We start from the raw sequence: 24,863 nt of genomic DNA on the forward strand, positions 1-24,863 counted from the left end.
TGTTACACAAACGTCTGTCAGAAGTGCCAGACGTTCAGGCTTTTTGTCAGGCTTTAGCGAGGATTAAGCCTGTGTTTAAGACTGTTGCTCCACCATGGAGTTTAAATCTTGTTCTTAACGTTTTACAGGGCGTTCCGTTTGAACCCCTCCATTCCATTGATATAAAGTTGTTATCTTGGAAAGTTCTATTTTTAATGGCTATTTCATCGGCTCGAAGAGTCTCTGAATTATCAGCCTTACATTGTGATTCTCCTTATTTGATTTTTCATTCGGATAAGGTAGTTCTGCGTACTAAACCTGGGTTCTTACCCAAGGTAGTCACTAACAGGAATATCAATCAAGAGATTGTTGTTCCATCTTTGTGTCCAAATCCTTCTTCAAAGAAGGAACGTCTTCTGCACAATCTGGATGTAGTTCGTGCCCTAAAATTTTACTTACAGGCAACTAAAGAATTTCGACAGACGTCTTCCCTGTTTGTCATTTACTCTGGTCAGAGGAGAGGTCAAAAAGCTTCTGCTACCTCTCTCTCTTTTTGGCTTCGTAGCATAATACGTTTAGCCTATGAGACTGCTGGACAGCAACCTCCTGAAAGAATTACAGCTCATTCCACTAGAGCTGTGGCTTCCACTTGGGCCTTTAAGAATGAGGCCTCTGTTGAACAGATTTGCAAGGCTGCAACTTGGTCTTCGCTTCATACTTTTTCCAAATTTTACAAATTTGACACATTTGCTTCCTCGGAGGCTATTTTTGGGAGAAAGGTTCTTCAGGCAGTGGTTCCTTCTGTATAAAAGAGCCTGCCTATCCCTCCCGTCATCCGTGTACTTTTGCTTTGGTATTGGTATCCCAGAAGTAATGATGACCCGTGGACTGATCACACTTAACAGAAGAAAACATAATTTATGCTTACCTGATAAATTCCTTTCTTCTGTAGTGTGATCAGTCCACGGCCCGCCCTGTTTTTTAAGGCAGGTAATTATTTTTAAATTATACTCCAGTCACCACTACACCCTTGGTTCCTCCTTTCTCGTTGGTCCTTGGTCGAATGACTGGGGGTGACGTAGAGGGGAGGGGCTATATGCAACTCTGCTGGGTGAATCCTCTTGCACTTGCACTGTTGGGGAGGAGTAATATCCCAGAAGTAATGATGACCCGTGGACTGATCACACTACAGAAGAAAGGAATTTATCAGGTAAGCATAAATTATGTTTTTTTTGTCTCAGGATAAAAAACCTAAGGGTAAATCTAAAGCTTTTAACCATTTTTGTTCCTTTTGACATAAGGAACATAAACCTAATCCTTCCCCGAAGGAATCTGCTTCCAATTGGAAGCCTTCTTCAAATTGGATTAAATCCAAGCCATTTAGGAGATCAAAACCAGCCCCTAAATCTGCATGAAGGTGCGGCCCTCATTCCAGCTTAGCTGGTAGGGGGTAGATTAAAATTTTTCAAAGATGTTTGGATCGATTTGGTCCAAAATCATTGGATTCAGAGTATTGTCTCTCAGGGGTACCGAATAGGATTCAGAGTAAGACCGCCTGTGAGAAGATTTTTTCTCTCACGCATTCTGGTAAACCCAGTAAAGGCTCAGGCTTTTCTGAAGTGTGTTTCAGACCTGGAGTTATCAGGGGTAATCATGCCAGTTCCGTTTCAGGAACAGGGTCTGGGGTTTTATTCAAGTCTATTCATTGCCCCAAAGAAAGAAAATTCATTTAGACCAGTTTTGGATCTAAAGATTTATAATCGATATGTAAGAGAGCCAACTTTCAAAATGGTGACTATAAGGACTATTCTGCCTTTTGTTCAGCATGGGCATTATATGTTCACAATAGACTTACAGGATTCATATCTTCATATTCAGATTCATCCAGATCACTATCAGTTCCTGAGATTCTCTTTTCTAGACGAGCATTACCAATTTGTTGCTCTTCCTTTTGGCCTAGTGACAGCTCCAAGAATCTTTTCAAAGGTTCTAGGTGCCCTACTCTCTGTAATCAGAGAGCTGGTATTGCAGCATTTCCTTATTTGGACGATATCTTGGTACTCGCTCAGTGTTTACGTTCTGCAGAATCTAACACGAATCAACTAGTGATGTTTCTTCAAAGACATGGTTGGAGGATCAATTTACCAAAAAGTTCTTTTGATTCCTTTTTAGGTTTCCAGATAGATTCAGTGTCCATGACTTTGTCTCTAACAGACAAGAGACGTTTGAAATTGGTTGCATCCTGTCGGAACCTTCAGTCTCGGTCATTCCCTTCAGTAGCTATGTGCATGGAAGTTTTAGTTCTCATAACTGCAGCATCGGACGTGATCCCCTTTGCTCGTTTTCATATGAGACCTCTCCAGCTTTGTATGTTGAACCAATGGTGCAGGGATTATACAAGGATAACCCAATTAATATCCTTAAATCCCAAATCCTTAAATCCCAATCCTTAAATCCCAATGTTCGACTTTCTCTGACTTGGTGGTTAGATCACCATCTTATAATTTTAGGGGCCTCTTGCATCCGTCCAACCTGGACTGTGATCACAACAGATGTGAGTCTTTCAGGTTGGGGAGCTGTTTGGGGATCTCTGACAGCCAAGGAGTTTGGAAATCTCAAGAGGCGAGATTACCAATCAATATTTTGGAACTCGTGCGATTCTCAGGGCTCTTCAATTTTGGCCGGTGTTGAAGAGATAACCGTTCATTTGTTTTCAGACAGACAATGTCACAACCATGGCATATGTCAATCATCAGGGTGGGACTCACAGTCCTCAAGTTATGAAAGAAGTATCTTGGATACTTGTTTGGGCGGAATCCAGCTCCTGTCTAATTTCTGCTGTTCATATCCTAGGTTTAGACAATTGGGAAACGGATTACCTCAGTCGTCAGACTTTACATTTAGAGAATGGTCTCTCCTCTCAGATGTGGGGGCTTCCAGAAATAGATCTGATGGCATCTCAGCTAATCAAAAAACTTCCCAGGTACCTATCCTTGTCCAGGGATCCTCAGGCGGAAGCAGTGGATGCATTGACACTTCCTTGGTGTTATCAACCTGCTTATATTTTCCCTCCTCTAGTTGTTCTTCCAAGAGTGATCTCCAAAATCATCATGGAGCAATCGTTTGTGCTGCTGGTAGCTCCAGCATGGCCTCACAGGTTTTGGTATGCAGATCTTGTTCGGATGTCCAGTTGCCAACCTTGGCCACTTCCCTTAAGGCCAGACCTACAGTGGGGCAAAAAAGTATTTAGTCAGCCACCAATTGTGCAAGTTCTCCAACTTAAGAAGTTGAGAGGCCTGTAATTTTCATCATAGTATACCTCAACTATGAGAGACAAAATGTGGAAATAAATCCAGACAATCACATTGTCTGATTTGGAAAGAATTTATTTGCAAATTATGGTGGAAAATAAGTATTTGGTCAATATCAATAGTTCATCTCAATACTTTGTTATATATCCTTTGTTTGCAATGACAGAGGTCAAACGTTTTCTGTAAGTCTTCACAAGGTTGTCGCACACTGTTGCTGGTATGTTGGCCCATTCCTGCATGCAGATCTCCTCTAGAGCAGTGATGTTTTGAGGCTGTAGCTGGGCAACACAGACTTTCAACTCCCTCCAGAGGTTTTCTATGGGGTTGAGATCTGGAGACTGGCTAGGCCACTCCAGGACCTTGAAATGCTTCTTACGAAGCCACTCCTTCATTGCCCTGGCGGTGCGTTTGGTATCATTGTCATGCTGAAAGACCCAACCACGTTTCATCTTCAATGCCCTTGCTGATGGAAGGAGGTTTGATCTCAAAATCTCACGATACATGGCCCCATTCATTCTTTCATGTAAACGTATCAGTCGTCCTGTTCCCTTTGCAGAGAAACAGCCCCAAAGCATGATGTTGCCACCCCCATGCTTCACAGTAGGTATGTTGGTGTTTGGTTGCAACTCGGCATTCTCTCTCCTCCAAACACGACGAGTTGTGTTTCTACCAAACAGTTCTACTTTGGTTTCATCTGACCATATGACATTCTCCCAATCCGCTTCTGGATCATCCAAATGCTCTCTAGCATACTTCAGAGGGGCCCGGACATGTACTGGCTTAAGCAGGGGGATACGTCTGGCACTGCAGGATCTGAGTCCCTGGCGGCGTAGTGTGTTACTGATGGTAGCCTTTGTTACGTTAGTCCCAGCTCTCTGCAGGTCATTCACTAGGTCCCCCCGTGTGGTTCTGGGATGTTTGCTCACCGTTCTTGTGATCATTTTGACCCCACAGTGTGAGATCTTGCGTTGAGCCCCAGATCGAGGGAGATTATCAGTGGTCTTGTATGTCTTCCATTTTCTAATTATTGCTCCCACAGTTGATTTATTCACACCAAGCTGCTTGCCTATTGCAGATTCAGTCTTCCCAGCCTGGTGCAGGTCTACAATTTTGTTTCTGGTGTCCTTCGACAGCTCTTTGGTCTTCACCATAGTGGAGTTTGGAGTGTGACTGACTGATGTTGTGGACAGGTGTCTTTTATACTGATAACAAGTTCAAACAGGTGCCATTAATACAAGTAATGAGTGGAGGACAGGGGTCTGTGAGAGCTAGAAATCTTGCTTGTTTGTAAGTGACCATATACTTATTTTCTACCATAATATGCAAATGAATTCTTTCCAAATCAGACTATGTGATTGTCTGGATTTGTTTCCACATTTTGTCTCTCATAGTTGAGGTATACCTATGATGAAAATTACAGGCCTCTCTCATCTTCTTATGTGGGAGAACTTGCACAATTGGTGGCTGACTAACTACTTTTTTGCTCCACTGTATCTCGAGGTCCGTTTTTTCCATCAGGATCTCAAATCATTAAATTTGAAGGTATTTAATTAGTCATAGAGGTTTCCCTGACTCAGTGATTAATACTATGTTGCAGGCTCGTAAATCTGTTTCTAGAAAGATTTATTATCGAGTTTGGAAGACTTGCATTTCATGGCGTTCTTTTCATAAATTTTCTTGGCATTCTTTTAGAATTCCTAGGATTTTTCAGTTTCTTCAGGATGGTTTGGATAAAGGTTTGTCTGCAAGTTCCTTGAAAGGACAAATCTCTGCTTTCTGTTTTATTTCACAGAAAGATTGCTAAACTTCCTGATATTCCATTGTTTTGTGCAGGCTTTGGTTCATATCAAGCCTGTCATTAAATCAATCTCTCCTCCTTGGAGTCTTAATTTAGTTTTGAAGGCTTTACAGGCTCCTCTGTTTGAGCCTATGTATTATTTGGACATTAAACTACTTTCTTGGAAAGTGTTGTTTCTTTTGGCCATTTCTTCTGCTAGAAGAGTTTCTGAATTATCTGCTCTCTTGTGAATCTACTTTTCTGATTATTCATCAGGATAAGGCGGTTTTGCGGACTTAATTTAAATTCTTACGTAAGGTTGTGAATTCTAACAACATTAAAGGGACAGTCAACCCAAAAATTACTGTAACTTATTTAGATTAGTTAATTAACGATCTTTACAGTAAACTGTAGCCCAATTTTCATCTAAATAAACTTTGGCAGAAAATACACTTACTAGATCTCATCTGGCCATTTTGAAATGGCCGCCTGACCCCTCCTTTTCCGACGTCTCCCAAAAGCTCTCACTAGTACAGGATCCTTTCCTCTCGTCCCTGCGCGCTCCTGTGTCTTCCTTCATTCAGTGAGACACTCATATGGCAATTTCAGCTCTCTAGCTGTTCATACCCGGCACTCACTGCCTCTCATCCATGCTGTGTGTTAGAGAATGAGAGGCAGTGAGTGCCGGGCAGGCGGCGATCTGATGTGGGTCTGTGCCCTATAATTGTGTATGACTGTAATAGACAGATTAACATCCGGCATATTAGCTGAGTGATTACTAGCACTGAACAGATATGTAGAGCATTGCTAACTCTCTGGCAACCAACACACATCTCCATTGTTTAGAAACATATTACACAACATGACAAACCTTCAAGAACATTATTTTACACAGACATTGTCTAGTACATTCACTGACAGTGATAATCTGAAAAGCCGTAGGGGAAAATATCTTTTACAGCGATGTTGTGACTGCACTAGTTTCTTTTGTGACAGAGCTTATAAAATCGTACAATCAGCTCCCTTTCCACACAGAACTCCGCACTGCCAGATAATGCCCCGGTATCTCTGGGGATCGTATGCCCCCTCCGTGCTCCCACACTGTGTTTAACGCTTCAGCAGTAAGCGTGCGGGCTGGGGACTTGGCTTCAAGCCTATGGTTAAATGCTGCTACAGGGTATTTGTGAAGGAATTAGGACTGCTGTTTCCTTTCATTTGAATACATAGTTCAGAAGCTCATTGGCCTCCAAGCCCACCGACAAGTGAATGCTCTACATATCTTTTCAGTGCTAGTAATCACTCAGCTAATATGCCGGATGTTAATCTGTCTATTACAGTCATACACAATTATAGGGCACAGACCCACATCACATCACTGCCTGCCCGGTACTCACTGCCTCTCATTCTCTGTAACACACAGCTCACAGCATGGATGAGAGGCAGTGAGTGCCGGGTATGAACAGCTAGAGAGCTGAAATTGCCATATGAGTGTCTCACTGAATGAAGGGAGACACAGGAGCGCGCATGGACGAGAGGAAAGGATCCAGTACTAGTGAGAGCTTTTGGTAGACGTCAGAGAAGGGGTGGTCAGACGGACATTTCAAAACGGCCAGATGAGATCTAGTAAGTGTATTTTCTGCCAAAGTTTATTTAGATGAAAATTGGGCTACAGTTTACTGTAAAGATCGTTAATTAACTAATCTAAATAAGTTACAGTAATTTTTGGGTTGACTGTCTCTTTAATAGAGAGATTGTCCCTTCCTTGTGTCCTAATCCTAAAAATTCTTTGGAGAGATCCTTACATTCTTTGGATGTGGTAAGAGCTTTGAAATATGTTGAAGCTACTAAAGATTTCAGGAAGACTTCTAGTCTATTTGATATCTTTTCTGGTTCTAGGAAAGGTCAGAAGGCTTCTGCCATTTCTTTGGCATTTTGGTTAAAGCTTTTGATTCATCAAGCTTATTTGGAGTCGGGTCAAGCCCCTCCTCAGAGAATTACAGCTCATTCTACTAGATCAGTCTCTACTGGGCTTTTAAGAATGAAGCTTTAGTTGATCAGGTTTACAAAGCAGCAACTTGGTCTTCTTTGCATACATTTACTAAATTCTACCGTATTGATGTTTTTGCTTCTTCGGAAGCAGTTTTTGGCAGAAAAGTTCTTCAGGCAGCTGTTTCAGTTTGATTCTTCTGCTTATGATTTAAGTTTTTTCCTTTCATTTATGAGAATAAACTTATATTTTGGGGTGTGGATTCATTTTTTTAGCGGAAAATTGCTGTTTTTACTTTTATCCCTCCCTCTCTAGTGACTCTTGCGTGGAGTTCCACATCTTGGGTATTGCTATCCCATACGTCACTAGCTCATGGACTCTTGTCAATTACATGAAAGAAACCATAATTTATGTAAGAACTTACCTGATAAATGCATTTCTTTCATATTGGCAAGAGTCCATGAGGCCCACCCTTTTTATGGTGGTTGTGATTTTTTTGAATAAAGCACAATTATTTCCAAAGTCCTTTTTGATGCTTTTTACTCCTTTCTTTATCACCCCACTGCTTGGCTATTCGTTAAACTGAATTGTGGGTGTGGTGAGGGGTGTATTTATAGGCATTTTGAGGTTTGGGAAACTTTGCCCCTCCTGGTAGGATTGTATATCCCATACGTCACTAGCTCATGGACTCTTGCCAATATGAAAGAAATGAATTTATCAGGTAAGCTCTTACATAAATTGTTTTTTGATTATTTTGTTTATTTTTTTTCAGTAATGTTAGACTTTTTTATTTTTTTTTTGTTATTTAATGTTAGTTTTTTATTTTAATTGTTATTTAGTAGTAATTGGGGTTAATGTAGGGGGTGTTAGGATAGGGAGCTTAGTAATAAAATGTCGTTTTTTGCGTTGTGGTGGGTATGGCGGTTTAGAGGTTAATGGGTTAAATAGGGTTATTGCGATGTCTGAAGTTGGCGGTTAAGGGGTTAATATTTTAATTGTGATATATGCGGATTAGGGGTTAATTACTTTGTTTTGCGATGTGGGGGTTGAAGGTTTTGGTGTTTGTCAATACTTCGTGTGGGAGGTTTTTTTTTGTTATACTTCATGCAGGCGGTTACTTGTTTTTATTATTTCTTGTGGGTAGTTACGTGTTTTTTTGTTATTTTGTGCGGGAGGTTGCGTTTTTTTTTTTTTTTTTTTTTTTTATAAAAGGCTTCGGGTTTGCTTATGCTGCATTCAGGTGGATTCCGATAAATGGCAGGGTGGTGAAAGAATCCACCTTTGGTAGATTCTTTCACCACCCTGACATTTTTGGAAACATTCTTTTGGCTGCCTCGCGCAGCCAACATTCCTTTGAGGATGCATGCGCAACTGGCGACGCCGACGGACGCGTTACAAACGCGATTATAGTCTAGATTTTTAAAAAGATGACAGGGAATGATGATGTGTGCACACAAAATATAATTTTGCTCACTGTATGTACAGGTATCTGTATGTAAGCACATTTTTTCCTTTTTTCCCCCCTTTCTCTTTAGGATAGTGACTCTTCAATACGAAATGAAACCTCCTTCTCCCTGCGTTCCCCACAGTCTGTTTGCTCTCCTCCTGAAATTGAAGGGACTCCAAAAGGTATACCTTCTTTTTATCCCCTGTGATAAACTATACATTTATACTGCTTGGCTGGAGATGTATGCAAATTGAAACAAAAACACTATATAAAATGAATATTAAGTAATACAATTTAGCCATCAGAGAGTAGTGAAGCTGGATTTAAAAAAAATGGTATGTCCTGATTTTGTTCTGGTAGAAAATCTGTTTAAGCTTATTAAGGTCACAAAACATTTTGTCATTTAAAAAAAAAAAAAAAAAAAAAATACACCTTTTTATCAAGAAATAAAAAAAAAAATCCATTGTTGATACACTACTTTCTTTACTTTTTATGTAGCATCAAGACCATTAGTACTTCAAACACAGCCCCCTCCCTATGCCTCCCCCAGAGATGCTCCTCCTGACATACTCTTGGACTCTCCAGACAGAAAGCTGAAGAAACAAAAAAAGTTAAAATTAAGTAAAGATGAAAAGGAGCAAAATGAAAAGTCTGCTATGTATGACATCATTAGTTCTCCTTCAAAGGATTCCACCAAACTCACTTTAAGACTTTCACGTGTGAGATCTTCTGAAATGGACCAGCAAAGTGACATTCTCTCTAGTATGGAGAATAGTAATGTCTCAGAAGGAGACACCTCCTTCAGCGTACAATACCCAGGGCATGCATCAAAAACACCAGTCACTCCACAGGACATTAGTCGGCCTTTGAATGCTGCTGCTTGTTTGCAGGAACAGACTGAATTCCTACAGGTGCAGCAAGTACCTGTCCTACAACCTAACATGTCAGCAAAACCATCTCATCCTCCTGTGGCCCACTCACAATCCCAACAAACAGGAAACATAACACCATATGATGAAGTGGAGCTGGATGCTCTGGCAGAAATCGAGAGGATAGAACGTGAATCTGCCATTGAGCGAGAGCGTTTTTCTAAAGAAGTTCAGGACAAAGGTAATAATGTGTTAGTCTTCCATTTTCTTATTAATGAAGAGATAAAACAAATTAAACTTCCCCTTGAAAAATAAATTACATTTCTAAGCATATGCATCCAGTGATACATTTGGGTGTGAAAAAGCACATCTTACATTCCATGCAAAAAATTCCTTTAACATTTTTATTTAATTTCTTATCTAGTTTCTAACTACAAAGTTCAATCTGTGGATAGTAAAATAAAATAAAGCTTTGCACAGTGACCATTAAAAAAAAAATCTATTCTTTTGCATTCATAAAACAGATAGTTTTGTGGGAAATCAATGTTTTCTGTATATGTATAAATGTTACATATATTTGGCCTGCATAAACGTGTCCGTGCTTTTGGTTATATTCACACTCCAGTTTTTGCAGGTTTGTAGGTGACATTTAACAAAACAAAACATTTGTTTGTTAACCTAAACATTTACATTTTCAAATGTAGACTGTACATTGATAAATATACATAATTTAATATAAAAAAGTTGCTCTAGTTATTTCATGTGTACCTGTGTGGGTACTAGGGTTAAGCACAGTATACACTTTGTCTCACGTGAATCTAAGCTGGTACTCAGATATACTGTTTGAGCAATACCTCATGACCTGTCTCTGGCACTTTTGACCTCTAATTTTGTTGTATTAATCCTATGAAAACATCTCCCTTTATACACGATGTTGAGGCTTTTTGTGTTTATGTATATAAAATATGCACATGTAAATATAAACATTTACATACATACAGACATGTTAATCTGTGTAATTTCAACTTCACAGCACTTCTGCATGCGAATTAAAGAAAAAAAGTCCACCAATAAATAAACCCCCTCCAAAAAAAAAATAAAAAAATAAAAAAATTATATATATATATATATATATATATATATATATATATATATATATATAAAATCCAAAATTTAAGGAAAAATATGTTGCGGTTCTTGTCCGTTTTTATTATTCTGTTTATACATAAGATTTGTATAAAATATGACCATCCTTGTTAATAATGCGAAAAGTACTGTTGAGCTTTGTAAGCAGATGTAAAAGAGATAGAAGTCTAACATTTAGTTTACAAATGCCCTCGATAGATTAATGAAAAATGTTTTTGATATCCCTAAAATGTCAGCCCATAACAAAGTAATCAGCAGCTTTAGGGGCAGATGTCAGATTATCATCATAGATGATTGGACCGCTAAAATTTTTTAAAAACCCTTATTTTGAAGGGCGTTGTCCTGTATTTTTTATTGCCACTGCCTTTATTTTACTTTCAGAATAGGAAATACCACAACTTCTGTATCTCTTACTTCACCAAAAGTGGAAGTTAATGCAAATTATAACCCAACTATGTATTGAAACTGATACCCTGTGACTGCAAGACACATAGTTTTAAGGGGCTGCTCAGCCATTGCTGCTGCTTTAGTCACAATTCCCTATATATTACTAAAGATTAAAGTGCTATACAACATGTTGAGATCTGTGCATATACTAAAAGGAACAATTAAGTAAAAATAGTTTGCATAAAAAAAATTGTTTAAAAACTGCTGACAAGTATAAAAAAAAAAGCAAAATTAGTTATATAGCCATGCTGTCTGGAGTAGTCTGATCCCCACCCCCCATATGAGTGTTTAGCTACAGAAACATGGGCCTTGTATTTCATAGCAGCTTATTTGCTTCTAGGCATGCTCCAGTAGATAATGTCTACTTCTGCATTCTACCACAAGAAAAGGTAGATATAGATACAGCCATAGAAGGAATTGTGTGGGGTTAGTTAGAACTGTACAATTTGAAACTTAAAATTAAGGGTTAATAATGAGGCACTGCATTATAAATTTGCAGATAAAGTAATTAAAGTACATATTATATTTTCCCTATCCCAACTTGTTTTATGTCCCTTTAACTGGTGTTGCTGTGGAAACCTGATAGTTTAAACAATGTGATTCCAGTTATTTAAAATGTTGACCCCTTATTCTCATTTTGCATGTTCTATTTGTAAATGATAGGGTGCATTGTGTTTGTCCTTCATTTAAATAATAAAAAAAACAAAATTGAACATGATACAAATTGATATGAAATCCAGAAAACTGGAGAACCCTACTGCCTTTTCAAATTGGGTGAGTCTAATTTTAATGTTTTTGAAGGGAAGATAGAAAATAATTAGTTCAGCTTCCGCTATCGCACTGTATGAATGAAAGACTTCTATTCCTATAAGTGGATTCCTGTAATTGCATTGACTGTTATGGTGAAATTGTGGTTCACTGTCCAAAAAAGAGTGAATTACCAAATGCTCAAAAATGTAGCCTACTATTGTTTTTTTTGTTTTTTTAAGCCCATTATATTATGTGTAGTTCAGGACTACCCTTCCTGTTTTTAAATTACTCTTTTAGTGATTGATGGAAATTTGGCCTTACCTTTCGGAGAGTATTAAAATGCTGACATGCTGCTACCTTTGGAGGAATATATGGTGCTTCTAATATAAATGTTGGTCTTAAGACTGCAAGTCATCATTTGAAAGGACATGGATGTCTGGGAAATATCCTTCCACACGATAAAGTCTAACCTTATTTTTTTTTTTTATTATTGTTATTCAATAGAATGTTGTGTAGACAGCTTTAAAAAAATAAAAATAATAATCTAACTATGCCCTGAATTTTCAAAATGGGTTGTCAGTGTTTTTTTTTTTTTTATGTGGTTGGAGGTAATTGTGTACTGTTCATACTTTAACATATATCTCCTCTGAAAAGAATGTGCTACACTCTGGGGTAATTTTTGCTGCTGCATGGTGACTGGTGAACAATACACATATCCAGACCTGCCCCAACACTTTCAAGAACAAATTGCAGGATTGTTAAATATTTACCTGGTGTCTCTTTCCTGTGTAATGCTTCAAATGTAATGTGTACTATATTCACATGTATTGATTACAAGGCTGCATTTATTCTTAGATTTTTGCAAATTCCCTATTTATCGACTTAATTGCAAAGGATATCTGTCAGTTTTTATTTATTTTTTGCAAAAGAACTCCAACCCCCCCCCCCCAAAAAAAAAAGACATCTGCTTGTTATGCTTTTTGCAAGGTAAATTTATGGATTATGCACAGTTGTGTTCCTTGTGCTGTTGATTCATACATGAACTGAAGATTCCAGCTGCCCTTTTATCCCAATGGTGGTGGTTCCACCACATGAATGTTTTTCTTCTGAAAATCACAACCTTTTCAAGTGCCTGCATTGTAGATCTAATAGCATACATACCCTGTTGTAAAGTGTGTTCCTCGATTTACCAGCAAGTCAACAGTCTTAACATACGTCATGGTCATTAAATGTATGTAAAATGTACAGGTACATAGCAATTTCATGCTCTTTTAAGGGTGATCAGTGAATACATATTGTGAAAAAAGACACAGGACCTTCTTTTGACACTTAATTTTTAATTTGAATGTTGCATCATACTAAGCAAGCTCTGTTTCTAGTGTAATATATGAAAAATGTGGTATATTGTCAATTTACAAGGCATGTACAGTCACAATAGAATGAGACAGGACAACATCTTTGCTTAAGATAGGGGAATTTCCTATTTCATGCTGGCAGAATATTTCTGCAAGTATCATTTGTTTGTCTTGTTGCTTTAAAGGAACAGTCTACACCTTAGTAATCTTAAAGTCTTACTTTAGATTAAAGGGACAGTCTGGTCAAAGTCCTGCACCACTTTCTATATCATGCAGCAGTAACAGTAAAACAGTTATTTTAAAATGAATATTGTTTCTGGTCACTTGAATAAAATGATCACTGATGACATCACGATTTGAACTGCATCTATGCGCTCTGCTGAAAAGCATTGACAGTCGGTTGAATTAAATTAGTGAGTCTTTTGTAACTAGTGAAGCCTTTAATGCAGCCTAGATCGTGATGTCATCAGTGGGCAGAGCTTTACAGCCATTTCAAAGTGACCAGAATTAAGTCATTTTAAAATGACTTGTTTTACTGTTACTGCAGCATGTTATAGAAAAGAGTGCAGGAGGATATTTGTAGCTTAATATAAAGTGAGATTTTAAGATGACTAAGGTGTAGACTGTCCCTTTAAATATCCTTTTTTTCCATTAGCGTAGCCAAATGTGAAACAAATGTATGAAGAATGTAATGTCATGTAATTGGAGTGTGCCTTGAAGTACTTGGAAAACTACTTTTGTAGTTTAAATGCCCACATATACTTTTAGTCTGTAAATATTTAAGAGGAAATACACATTTTGCTAGTTTTTACACTCTTGCCTTACAGTGTAGTCAACATCTTTATTTCATTATATTTTAATCTGAAATTACATGCAGTCATTTGTTCTGTTTATTCATTGTTACCCCTTGGCAATAAAAGTAGTAAGCACTCAGTTTCTATACATTCTACCCATTCCAGCATGTATGGTAAAAGTAAAGTTAACATAGCGAAATCGATTTATAATGATCGCTTATGTGTTCTTGGAATACAGTTTTGATGAACCCCTCTTATAACTCTGTATATCAGTTTGTTGAGTCCAAGAAGCCAGGTTTCTATGCATCCTAGAGTACTACTTCTGGTCATCTTGCATTCTAAGAAATATATGCTATGTCTGGCTTCTAAATATTGTGTGGCTAGATGCTTTAAACTTGACTCTCTTGCTGACCTTCCCTGTTTACAACCTTTGTAGTTCACACCTCAACATCTTGTTCAGGAGATACTTGTGGTGTTGTACTATTTTAGCTTTATCCTATATGTTGGTGTGAGTTTCATAACAGCCATTGCTTGTTTTTTCTCAGGTTGCTTTAATGGTTATCTGAAGTTTTTTCATAATATGCCAAATGTTTTGGGTAGAAAAACCAATTAAAACAAAATATTGATATTCATAAATGCTAAAATGTACCTTTTTGCTTCTGTGGTTTATACTTGTTTAAGAAACCTATTTTAATATATTTAAATCTTGAATTTTAGATAAACCTTTAAAGAAAAGGAAACAGGATTCCTACCCATTAGAAGCTGGAGGTGCTACTGGAGGAAACAGACCAGCTTCTCAGGAGGCTAACTCAACAGGAAATGGTTCACGGCCAGCTCTGATGGTTAGCATCGATCTCCAGCATGCTGGCAGAGGGGACTCTCAGGCAACTGTAACTCAGGATTCAGACTTTGTCAGAAAAATAGAAGAATCAAAGCCTTGTAACGATGGATATTCTTCTGGTCTTCATGAGGATTCTGTTGTAGTACTTAAACCTAATTCTGAAAACAACCCAAGCACGCCACAGAAAAGGCCAGAGATAGAATCTGAAAATTGCGATAATTTAATAAAAAGCACAACTGATAACCATCCAGTTGATAGTAGACAGGAGGAAGTTGTTATTGAAGCAAAAATGTGTGACATCAAGGCAGAACCTGCAGAGAGTAATGAAGAATCCATGTGTTTAGAAAACAGCAAAACGGAAGCAAAGTCTGATAGTTGTGAAGCAAGTGTAGAAGAGAACAAAATAAATATTGAGGATATAAAAACAGAGTCAAAGCTTGCTGAGCTTGCAAATGAATCAGAGCTCTCTGACATCCATGGCGAGACCAAACAAAATAACAAAAATACATGCATTACAGCTGAAAACAAGCAAGAGCTAAAACAAAGACCTGATATTCCTAAGCAGAAGAATGAAGGCATGCCAGAGACGCCTCAACAACAAACTGAGGGCAAATCTGCGATATCTAGGCAAAAGAGTGAGGATAAATCCGATCAATCAACGCATAAGAGCGAAGGAAACCCTTCCACTCCTAAGCAAAAGAGTGAAGGAAACCCTTCCTCTACCAAACAGAAGAATGAAGGAAATCCCTCCACTCCTAAGCAGAAGAGCGAAGGAAATTGTTCCATTTCCAAGCAAAAGAGCGAAGGAAATCCTCCTACTCCCAAGCAAAAGAGCGAAGGAAATCCTTCTACTCCCAAGCAAAAGAGCGAAGGAAATCCTTCTACTCCCAAGCAAAAGAACGAAGGAAATCCTTCTACTCCCAAGCAAAAGAACGAAGGAAATCCTTCTACTCCCAAGCAAAAGAACGAAGGAAATCCTTCTACTCCCAAGCAAAAGAGCGAAGGAAATCCTTCTACTCCCAAGCAAAAGAGCGAAGGAAATCCTTCTACTCCCAAGCAAAAGAGCGAAGGAAATCCTTCTACTCCCAAGCAAAAGAACGAAGGAAATCCTTCTACTCCCAAGCAAAAGAGCGAAGGAAATCCCTCTACTCCCAAGCAAAAGAGCGAAGGAAATCCCTCTACTCCCAAGCAAAAGAGCGAAGGAAATCCCTCTACTCCCAAGCAAAAGAGCGAAGGAAATCCCTCTACTCCCAAGCAAAAGAGCGAAGGAAATCCCTCTACTCCCAAGCAAAAGAGCGAAGGAAATCCTTCTACTCCCAAGCAAAAGAGCGAAGGAAATCCTTCTACTCCCAAGCAAAAGAGCGAAGGAAATCCTTCTACTCCCAAGCAAAAGAGCGATGGAAATCCTTCTACTCCCAAGCAAAAGAGCGATGGAAATCCTTCTACTCCCAAGCAAAAGAGCGAAGGAAATCCTTCTACGCCCAAGCAAAAGACTGAAGGAAAGCAAGAGGCATCCAAACAAAAGAGTGAAGGAAATCCTTCCACCCCTAAGCAAAAGAATGAATCTAGATCGGAACAGAGTAAGCAAAAGAATGATAGCAGAGCAGAGACACCTAAACAAAAAAGTGATGGGCGTTCTGATAGTCAAAGAAGAAAGAGTGATGAGAGTCCAGAAACACCGAAACGATCTAATAGTCAAAGACGAAAAAGTGAAGAGAGTTCAGAAACTCCAAAACATAAACATGAGAACAGAAGGGAGTCCATCAGACTATCAACAGATAAAAAAACAGACTTGTCTAAAAATAAAACTGATTCCAGGTGTGTCTCCCCTAGGGTTAGACTTGATAGTCGATCAGATGCATCAAAACAGAGAGTAGATGGGAGACCTGGACATGATGGTTCAAGGCGTGACAGTGAGCGACTTAAACAAAAGTCGGATGACAAAGGGGATTCTGATCGACACAAAGTAGACTTGACTAGAGTTAGGAGGCCAGGGTCCTTAAGATCCCTCAATAAAAGTGAGCAGGAGTCAAAACAAGGAGCTAAATCGGATAAATCTGATGCATCTAAAATGGATAAATCTGAGAAGAAACAGCGGCGTGATTCAGATGAATCCAAAGATAAATTAACTTCTGGAGATCAAAAACTGAGGTCTAGCAGTCCTCGGATTAGAACTGAAAGTAAAGTTGATCCTAATAAATCTAAATCGGATAAACCTGGAATAAAATCACCTAGTGGTAAAGATGAAAAAAGGACCGATGGTAACAAATGTAAGGGTGATGGGAATAAAGCAAATAGTGACAGCAAAGCAGAGTTACCCAGTTTTTTAATGGGGGGGAGGCAAGGCACTTTGAAGCACTTTGTAATTCCAAAACTCAAGCGAGATAAGGATGGTAATATTACTCAGGATGCTAAACGGTCTGAATTAAAAGGGGGTTTGAAAGATAAGGGAGAGAAGATGGACTTGGTGGAGGACCTTAATAAAGGCGCTAAACCCGTTGTTGTTCTTCAAAAGCTGTCTTTGGATGAGGTACAAAAACTAATTAAGGAAAGAGAGGAAAAAGCAAGAACTTCACTAAAATCTAATAAAACTAAGACATCGAAATCCAGCAAAGGTAAGAACTTCACTACTTAAATTTCTGACAACTCACATGGTATTCATCTGCATCATACCCAGTGCTATAGCTATGTAATAATTGTGCCGGATAAATTTAGAATAGTGATTCATGAGTGGCTCTTAAAGGGAAATTAAACTAATGTTCACAACTACAAAAGAACAGTAGGTACTCACTGTTATTGCATTTCATCCTGTTCCAGCAGCTATTTTCAAATCATTATTCCTGTATAAATAGCTTAAAGGGAAATTAAAAATTTAAATGCACATAGATTAATAAAATCTTTGCAAAGAAACATATTTGTAATATACATGTATTAACAAAAATTCTTCAATCAAAAGTTATCAATGTTTTAGTGTTAACATTTTTCTCTGCACGTGAAGTATAGCTAGCATTTTAAATACTTCAACTGCTCAGAGAGCCAGTGGGGCCTGTATCATATCAGCAATTAACAAATAGAGGGTCAGATTACGAGTGGAGCGCTATTGTTTGCACGCAAGCAATATCAGGTTTTCGTGTTTTGTGTGCAAGTTAAATTGTGTTAAGTTGAAAGTAAATGCAAACTTGTGAGCTCAATCATGATTTATGCTAGAATGATTACTGCATCCTCAGTGCTCTGGTTAACTGTTTTGCAAAAACAAAAAAGTGTCTCAAAAAAAACATCAAAAATACACTACAAAGTACAGTTCTCATAACACGCTTTAACAGAGTTGTACATCATGATACATCATATGAGCTTTACGTTTTGCATTTTTTTACACAGTTTTACAGTAACACAGAAGATATTTTAAAAAGCACTTAATATATAGCAATGTAACTACTGCAAAAATGTACAGTTCCTGCTTTGTATCATGCACCCTAACCTGAAGCACATTATACAGCTGTAAACATATAGGCAATACTCCTGATCTGTGAGTGTGCACAGCTTGAAATGCAATAACATAGTGAGTAGTTTTTGTGGTTGTGCACAGCAGTTTAATGTCCCTTTCAAGCTTCATATACCTTGAGCCATACTTAATTGTCTGATATACTGATGTACCTATAATGACGACGATTTTATGATCTCCAAATTTACTTATAATCTATAAATGTCTGGTTCATTAAATTAGGATAGTTTGTTAAAAATTTATAACAGAACAGTCAAGCCATATATTAAAATTTGTTGGTTTTCTCATTTTTAATGGTTTTGATTACCTAGGTCTTCATATTGTCATATTTGTATGTTCTGTAGAATCTTGTATGGATGCTTTCGTATTCATATATAAAGTGTTTATAGATATGAAGAATACAACTGTATTAGAATGATACTTTGCTAAGGGTTAAAATACTTTTGGGAACCTCAGTGTAAGGGGAAAAAACCTTAAAGGAACATGAAGCCCAAATGTTTTTTTTCATGATACAGATAGATTACATTTTTAAACAACTTTTCAATTGACTATTATCTAATTTGCTCCGTTCTCTTGGTATCCTTGGTTGAAGAAGCAACAATGTACTGCTGAACCAATAACAAGAGTTATATATGTGCAGCCACCAATGAGCAGCTCATGATCCTAGCTAGGTATTGTATTGTTTTCAACAAAGGATACAAGAACAACGTCAGATAATAGTAACTTAAAAATGTTTTAAAATCACATGCTGTATCTCAATCATGAATGAAAAAAAAATAGATTTAATATTCCTTTTAAATGTATGTGGTTCTCATTTTGAGTGCCCTGTTTCCTGTTGCTCTGAGCAAATGTAGTTTGCTTGCAAGCATCATGTTGGTGGCCCTGTAGAAAAATAGTTCATTTTCACTTAAAGGGACACTGAACCCAAATTTTTTCTTTCATGATTCAGATAGAGCATGCAATTTTAAGCCACTTTCTAATTTATTCCTATTATAAATTTTTCTTTGTTCTCTTGCTATCTTTATTTTAAATAGAAGACATCTAAGCTTTTTTTTTTATTCAGAACTCTGGACAGCACTTTTTTATTGGTGGATGAGTTTATCCACCAATCAGAAAGAACAACCCAGGTTGATCACCAAAAATGGGCCAGCATCTAAACTTACTTTCTTGCATTTCAAATAAAGATACCAAGAGAATGAAGAAAATTTGATCATAGGAGTAAATTAGAAAGTTGCTTAAAATGTCATGCTCTATCTGAATCACAAAAGAAAAAATTTGGGTACAGTGTCCCTTTAAGCAGTTCAGATGAATGAAGTTGGAGGATAGATGTAAAATTATAGGAACCCTGACAGCTAGGATTTTAAGTCAGCCCCTTATAGAGTAAAGCCTGTAATGCTTAAAGTGAGTGTCAATCCTAGCGTTGTACAAATAAAGGGGACTTTCATTCATGAAGTATAAGATACTTCATGAGCTACTTCATGAGCTACTTCATGAGCTACTTCATGAGCTACTTCATGAGCTACTTCATGAGCTACTTCATGAGCTACTTCATGAGCTACTTCATGAGCTACTTCATGAGCTACTTCATGAGCTACTTCATGTAGAAATCTAACAAAGCGCATGACAAAACATTTTTTTTGCTAAGAGGTGACGTTTTCACCTCTTAGCAAATAGCTGTGCGGTAAATCCGGCTTCCAAGGGTGCCAAGCTGGATTTACCGCACGGCTATTGGCTAAGAGGTGAAAACGTCACCCCTCTCGCAAAACAGCTTTCTGCCGTTGGCTTCCTTAGCAGCTCAGAACGGCGATCGGTTGAAACAAATAAAGGAGCTTTCTACATGAAGTATCTTATACCTCATGAATGAAAGTCTTCTTTATTTCTTTCAATAGTCAATCCTAGCGTTTCAAAAACGCTCGGATTGACTTTCACTTTAAGGTAAGTAAAAGGACAATAAAACCCCAAATTTTTCGTTCATGATCCAGATAGAACATACAATTTTAAACAACTCCTGTACTTCTATTATCACATTTTTCTTTGTTTTCTTCTTATCTTTTGTTGGAAGCAGAAAGGAAAAATTAAGAGTGCACATGTGCCTGCAGCACTAGATGACAGCACTACTTCTTGTCACGTAGTGCGTTAGCCATGTGCATGCTACATATCTAAATAGCCCTTCAACAGAGAATATGAGAATAAAGCAAATTTGATAATGAAAGTAAATAAGTAAATTTATTAAAATTGTATTCTCTTTCAGAATCACAAAATAACTTTCGGGTTTCATGCTCCTTTAAAGGAAGACTTTCTGTAAAGCATAATGAATGTAAAGCAAAAGTAACATTTTCTGGAGTGGATCTTTAGTGAAGAGATCTAATACAAGTGAATGCGACACTCACTTTCATCTCATAAGTAGCATTTTGCATATTGATATGATTCTTGCATGTGATTAAGAAGCATGCCATTCTGCAGTAGCGCTGATAAAGAATGGGGCTAACAAGTAATGCATATCTATCTCTCTATCATCTCCTCTCAATTCCTCTTCCCAGAGTGCATCATTTTTTGTATGTCTATGGAGTTGAAACTTGTTTAACATTAGCAACGCTTCTGAATAAACCATATTTAGTTGAATTTATTCAGGTGTATACCGTATTCTTATGAATACTTGCTTTCTATTGCCTTCTATTGCCTTCTATTGCCTTCTATTGACCATTGTTTTAGGTTTCCTAGAAATAAAATAAATTGTGCTGACATTTTCATGTAATTCTATGTGCCTGGCTTACAAGTTATATTCATTACCTTTAGTATTGTTTAATAGTTTTATTACATTATTTGCAGCACAGTGTTGATAACTTTGTGTTTTATATACAAGTACAGATTATATTAAGTTTAGGAATAGACTGGCACTTACCAAACTGAACTGTGACTGTCACTTATTTCCTGTCTTGTGTATTTCTGATTTGTTTGAAGTCCCTAAAGCCTATTTTTAAGTCCACTAGGTGGCACCATTGTGACCATAACATTGCAGCATGTGCAAACTATTTCACTGATTGTACCCAAGAATGGAAAGAAAAAACTATGAATAATTGTACTACAGCGTTTAATGTACAGACCAAAATATCCCCTGAAATAAACATGTTCATTTTATGTGGATTTAAAAACGTGGCCCTGCAAAGATAATTAATTGTAATGCTTTTTAACATCTTGAAAGTTAAAAATCTTACTATTTCAGCTAAGCTTATTATGAATTCTTCCTAAAGATCATTAACATATTTTTTAAAGGGATATTTTATTTTGGAAAAGTGTGGTTTGGTCCACACTCCCTAGAGAGGCTAAACGAAGCAAAATCTGTAAACTAGGTTTTCAAAATGCTGCAAATTGCCTAATCCAGATAGTGATTTGCAGCCCTAGCATGTTACAGAATTGAAGTTTTTGTGTCTGGAGAAATATGTTACGGAAGTTTTGCAAGAATATTATCCATTTGCAAGAGCACTAGATAGCAGCACTATTTCCTGCCATGTGCTCCAGACGCTTACCTAGATATCTCTTTAACGAACAATACCCTGGAAACCAAGTAAATTTGAAAAGAAGTAAACTAGAAATTATTTTAAACTGTTATGCTCTGTCTGAATAGTGAAAAATAGTTTTTGGTTTCATTTCCCTTTAAAGCTATTTGATGGATATACTGTTATAGAAAATGCATCAAAATAAAATTTATTTTCAATCCAGGACTGATTTGTTCTAATTTTGCAGTAATCACAATTAAACTTGTTTATTATTACTGAATCCGTTATTCAAATTGCTGCATTTAATATTTTATTTCCCAGCATTGGCTGTAACGGTTTTCTAGATGTTTATTTTAAGTAGTAATATCTGTGTGAATTTTATATTGTATGTGTTCTTGTTTCTAAAGTTTCAGTGTCTTTGCTTAGCTTTATCTCCACTAGGTGGCACTGAGGAGCCAATAACATTGTAGCACGTGTAAAACATTTTTGTATATGAAGGATGAAAATGGCTTTGTTCTGTCTTCAAACTTCAAAGCGCCAGTCTTGTGACCTTAAAGGGACACTGAACCCAATTTTTTTCTTTTGTGATTCAGATAGAGCATGCAATTTTAAGCAACTTTCTAATTTACTCCTATTAATTTTTCTTCGTTCTCTTGCTATCTTTATTTGTAAAAGAAGGCTTCTAATGGGTTTTTTTGGTTCATGCCCTGGACAGCACTTATTTTTTTATTGGTGGATGAATTTATCCACCAATCAGCAAGGACAACCCAGGTTGTTCACCAAAAATGGGCCGGCATCTAAACTTACATTCTTGCATTTCAAATAAAGATACCAAGAGAATAAAGAAAATTTTATAACAGGAGTAAATTAGAAAGTTGCTTAAAGGGACACTGAACCCAAATTTTTCCTTTTGTGATTCAGATAGAGCATGAAATTTTAAGCAACTTTCTAATTTACTCCTATTATATTTTATATGGTATCTTTATTTGAAATGCAAGAATGTAAGTTTAGATGCCTGCCCATTATTGGTGAACAACCTGGGTTGTTCTTGCCGATTGGTGGATAAATTCATCCACCAATAAAAAAAGTGCTGTCCAGAGTACTGAACCAAAAAAAGCTTAGATGCCTTCTTTTTCAAATAAAGATAGCGAACGAAGAAAAATTGATTATAGGAGTAAATTAGAAAGTTGCTTAAAATTGCATGCTCTATCTGAATCACAAAAGAAAAAAATTGTGTTCAGTGTCCCTTTAAGTTAAATCGTTTTTTCGGAACCATTCTTTATTCATAAACTTTAGAATAGAATAATGAATATGAATAAAGAATAGATCCGAAATAACGAACAGATCCGAAAAACCGATTTAACTTAAAGTGATTGTCAATTTTCCTTGTTTTGAACACATATTCCTGTAGGCAATCATGATATTAACCTAACCGCCACTATACATTTTTCCAAAAATTTGTAATATGTTGTTTATTTCTTACTCGAAATATCGACGATTCACTGTACCTGCTCCTCCCACAGTTCACTTCCTTGTTTTGAGCCATCTCACGTATACAGCGGTCCCACCCGCTGTTTACATCTCGTCAATGCGCGCTCCCATTTTCATTTCCAATTGCGCATGCGTGAAATGCTGTCAATCAACCATAGTATTCATTGAATCAATACATTCAATGAATACTATCGTTGAGAAGTGAAGGAAACGATCTGCTACCCCAGCCCGTTATAACACCATTTAAAAATAAAATACACATTGATTGTAAGTGTATCTTGAAACTAAACTTTTAAGGTATGATGTGAAGAAATATGAATTTAAGCAATATCGGTTTGCAAAATAAGCTGACATTATATAATACGGAGCCCTGTTACTGATTTACTTACCGAGCGGTACAGTAATTCAGAAATGACAGGGCTCCGTAAAATAAAACTACTGCGAATGCGCGAAATGTGCACGCTTGTAAAAGTAAAACGTCAGTGAACATAAGAACGCAGGCGCAGAAAGGAGTAGTTACGTCAGTGTAAGGGGGTGGGTCCCCCTGTGGTTAGAGACTTGATTGGTTATTAGGACATCAATCAAACTGAGAATAAGTAGGCGCGCGTGCCGGGTGGAGGATCCAAATAACGGGAGACAAGGTTAAAAATAAAAGCTATATAACCAAAAAATTGAAAAACGATGAATGAAACTACTATTTATTTTTCATAGACATTAAGGGTAACGTTAGTCAGGATGCGCACTTTACATTCACTTTAACTAATTTGCTGAAACAATTTTTTTCAGATAGAGCATGCAATTTTAAGCAACTTTGTAATTTACTCCTATTTTCAATTTTTCTTCGTTCTCTTGCAATCTTTATTTGAAAAAGAAGTCATCTAAGCAAAGCAGCCAGACAATTTTTGGTTCAGACCCTGGACAGCACTTGTTTATTGGTGGGTGAATGTATCCACCAATCAGCAAGAACAACCCAGGTTGTTCACCAAAAATGGGCCGGTATCTAAACTTACATTCTTGCTTTTCAAATAAAGATACCAAGAGAATGAAGAAAATTTGATAAAAAGTAAATTAGAAAGTTGCTTAAAATTGCATGTTCTATCTATATCACAAATGAAAAAATTTGGGTTCAGTGTCCCTTTAACCCTTTGAGTGCTAATGACGGTTGAGAGCCGTCACTAGCACTCTCCCACCTTAAGGGAGATCTGGGGGCTCCCACCCGCTCCTACCCTGGCGATCGTGCCTGTAGAGTGACAGGCATTGCCGGGGCTTCCCGTTTTGCGTGGTGACGCCACGCGCAATAACGTGTTGACGTCACCGCGCAACTTTATTTATACTTAACAATGTTAAGTATAGGAGCAGGGGGCACGCTGCTTAGAAGCCTGTATCTCAAGCATCTAAGCAGCTACAGACCCCCAAGACCCACCATTGGAAAGGTAATCACCTAGCAGTGTAAGTCTCTTGTGGGTCTGAAAAAATAATAAAAAAAAAAAAAAAGTAAAAAAAAAAAAAACATTAAAAAAAATCTTAGCACCCAGGTGGGAAAGTGCTTAGCACTCAAAGGGTTAAAATGTAATGCTCTATCTGAATCACGAAAGAAAACATTTGGGTTCAGTGTCCCTTTAACCCTTTGAGTGCTAAGCACTTTTTTACCTGGGTATTTATTTTTTTCA

The 24,863-nt window shown here is 37.4% G+C and overlaps 1 protein-coding gene across 1 annotated transcript in view; it reads left to right on the plus strand.

Annotated features, from left to right (window-relative positions):
• NIPBL (NIPBL cohesin loading factor) overlaps positions 1-24,863 on the plus strand; it is an 822,857-nt gene that overhangs the window by 408,822 nt on the left and 389,172 nt on the right. Inside the window, exons 7-9 of the mRNA XM_053699671.1 lie at positions 8,590-8,683; positions 9,000-9,611; positions 14,580-17,318. Coding sequence (XP_053555646.1) covers positions 8,590-8,683; positions 9,000-9,611; positions 14,580-17,318 — 3,445 coding nt within the window. The remainder of the gene's footprint in view (positions 1-8,589; positions 8,684-8,999; positions 9,612-14,579; positions 17,319-24,863) is intronic.

This window comes from Bombina bombina, chromosome 2 (assembly GCF_027579735.1).
Source record: "Bombina bombina isolate aBomBom1 chromosome 2, aBomBom1.pri, whole genome shotgun sequence".
Classification (NCBI taxonomy): domain Eukaryota; kingdom Metazoa; phylum Chordata; class Amphibia; order Anura; family Bombinatoridae; genus Bombina; species Bombina bombina.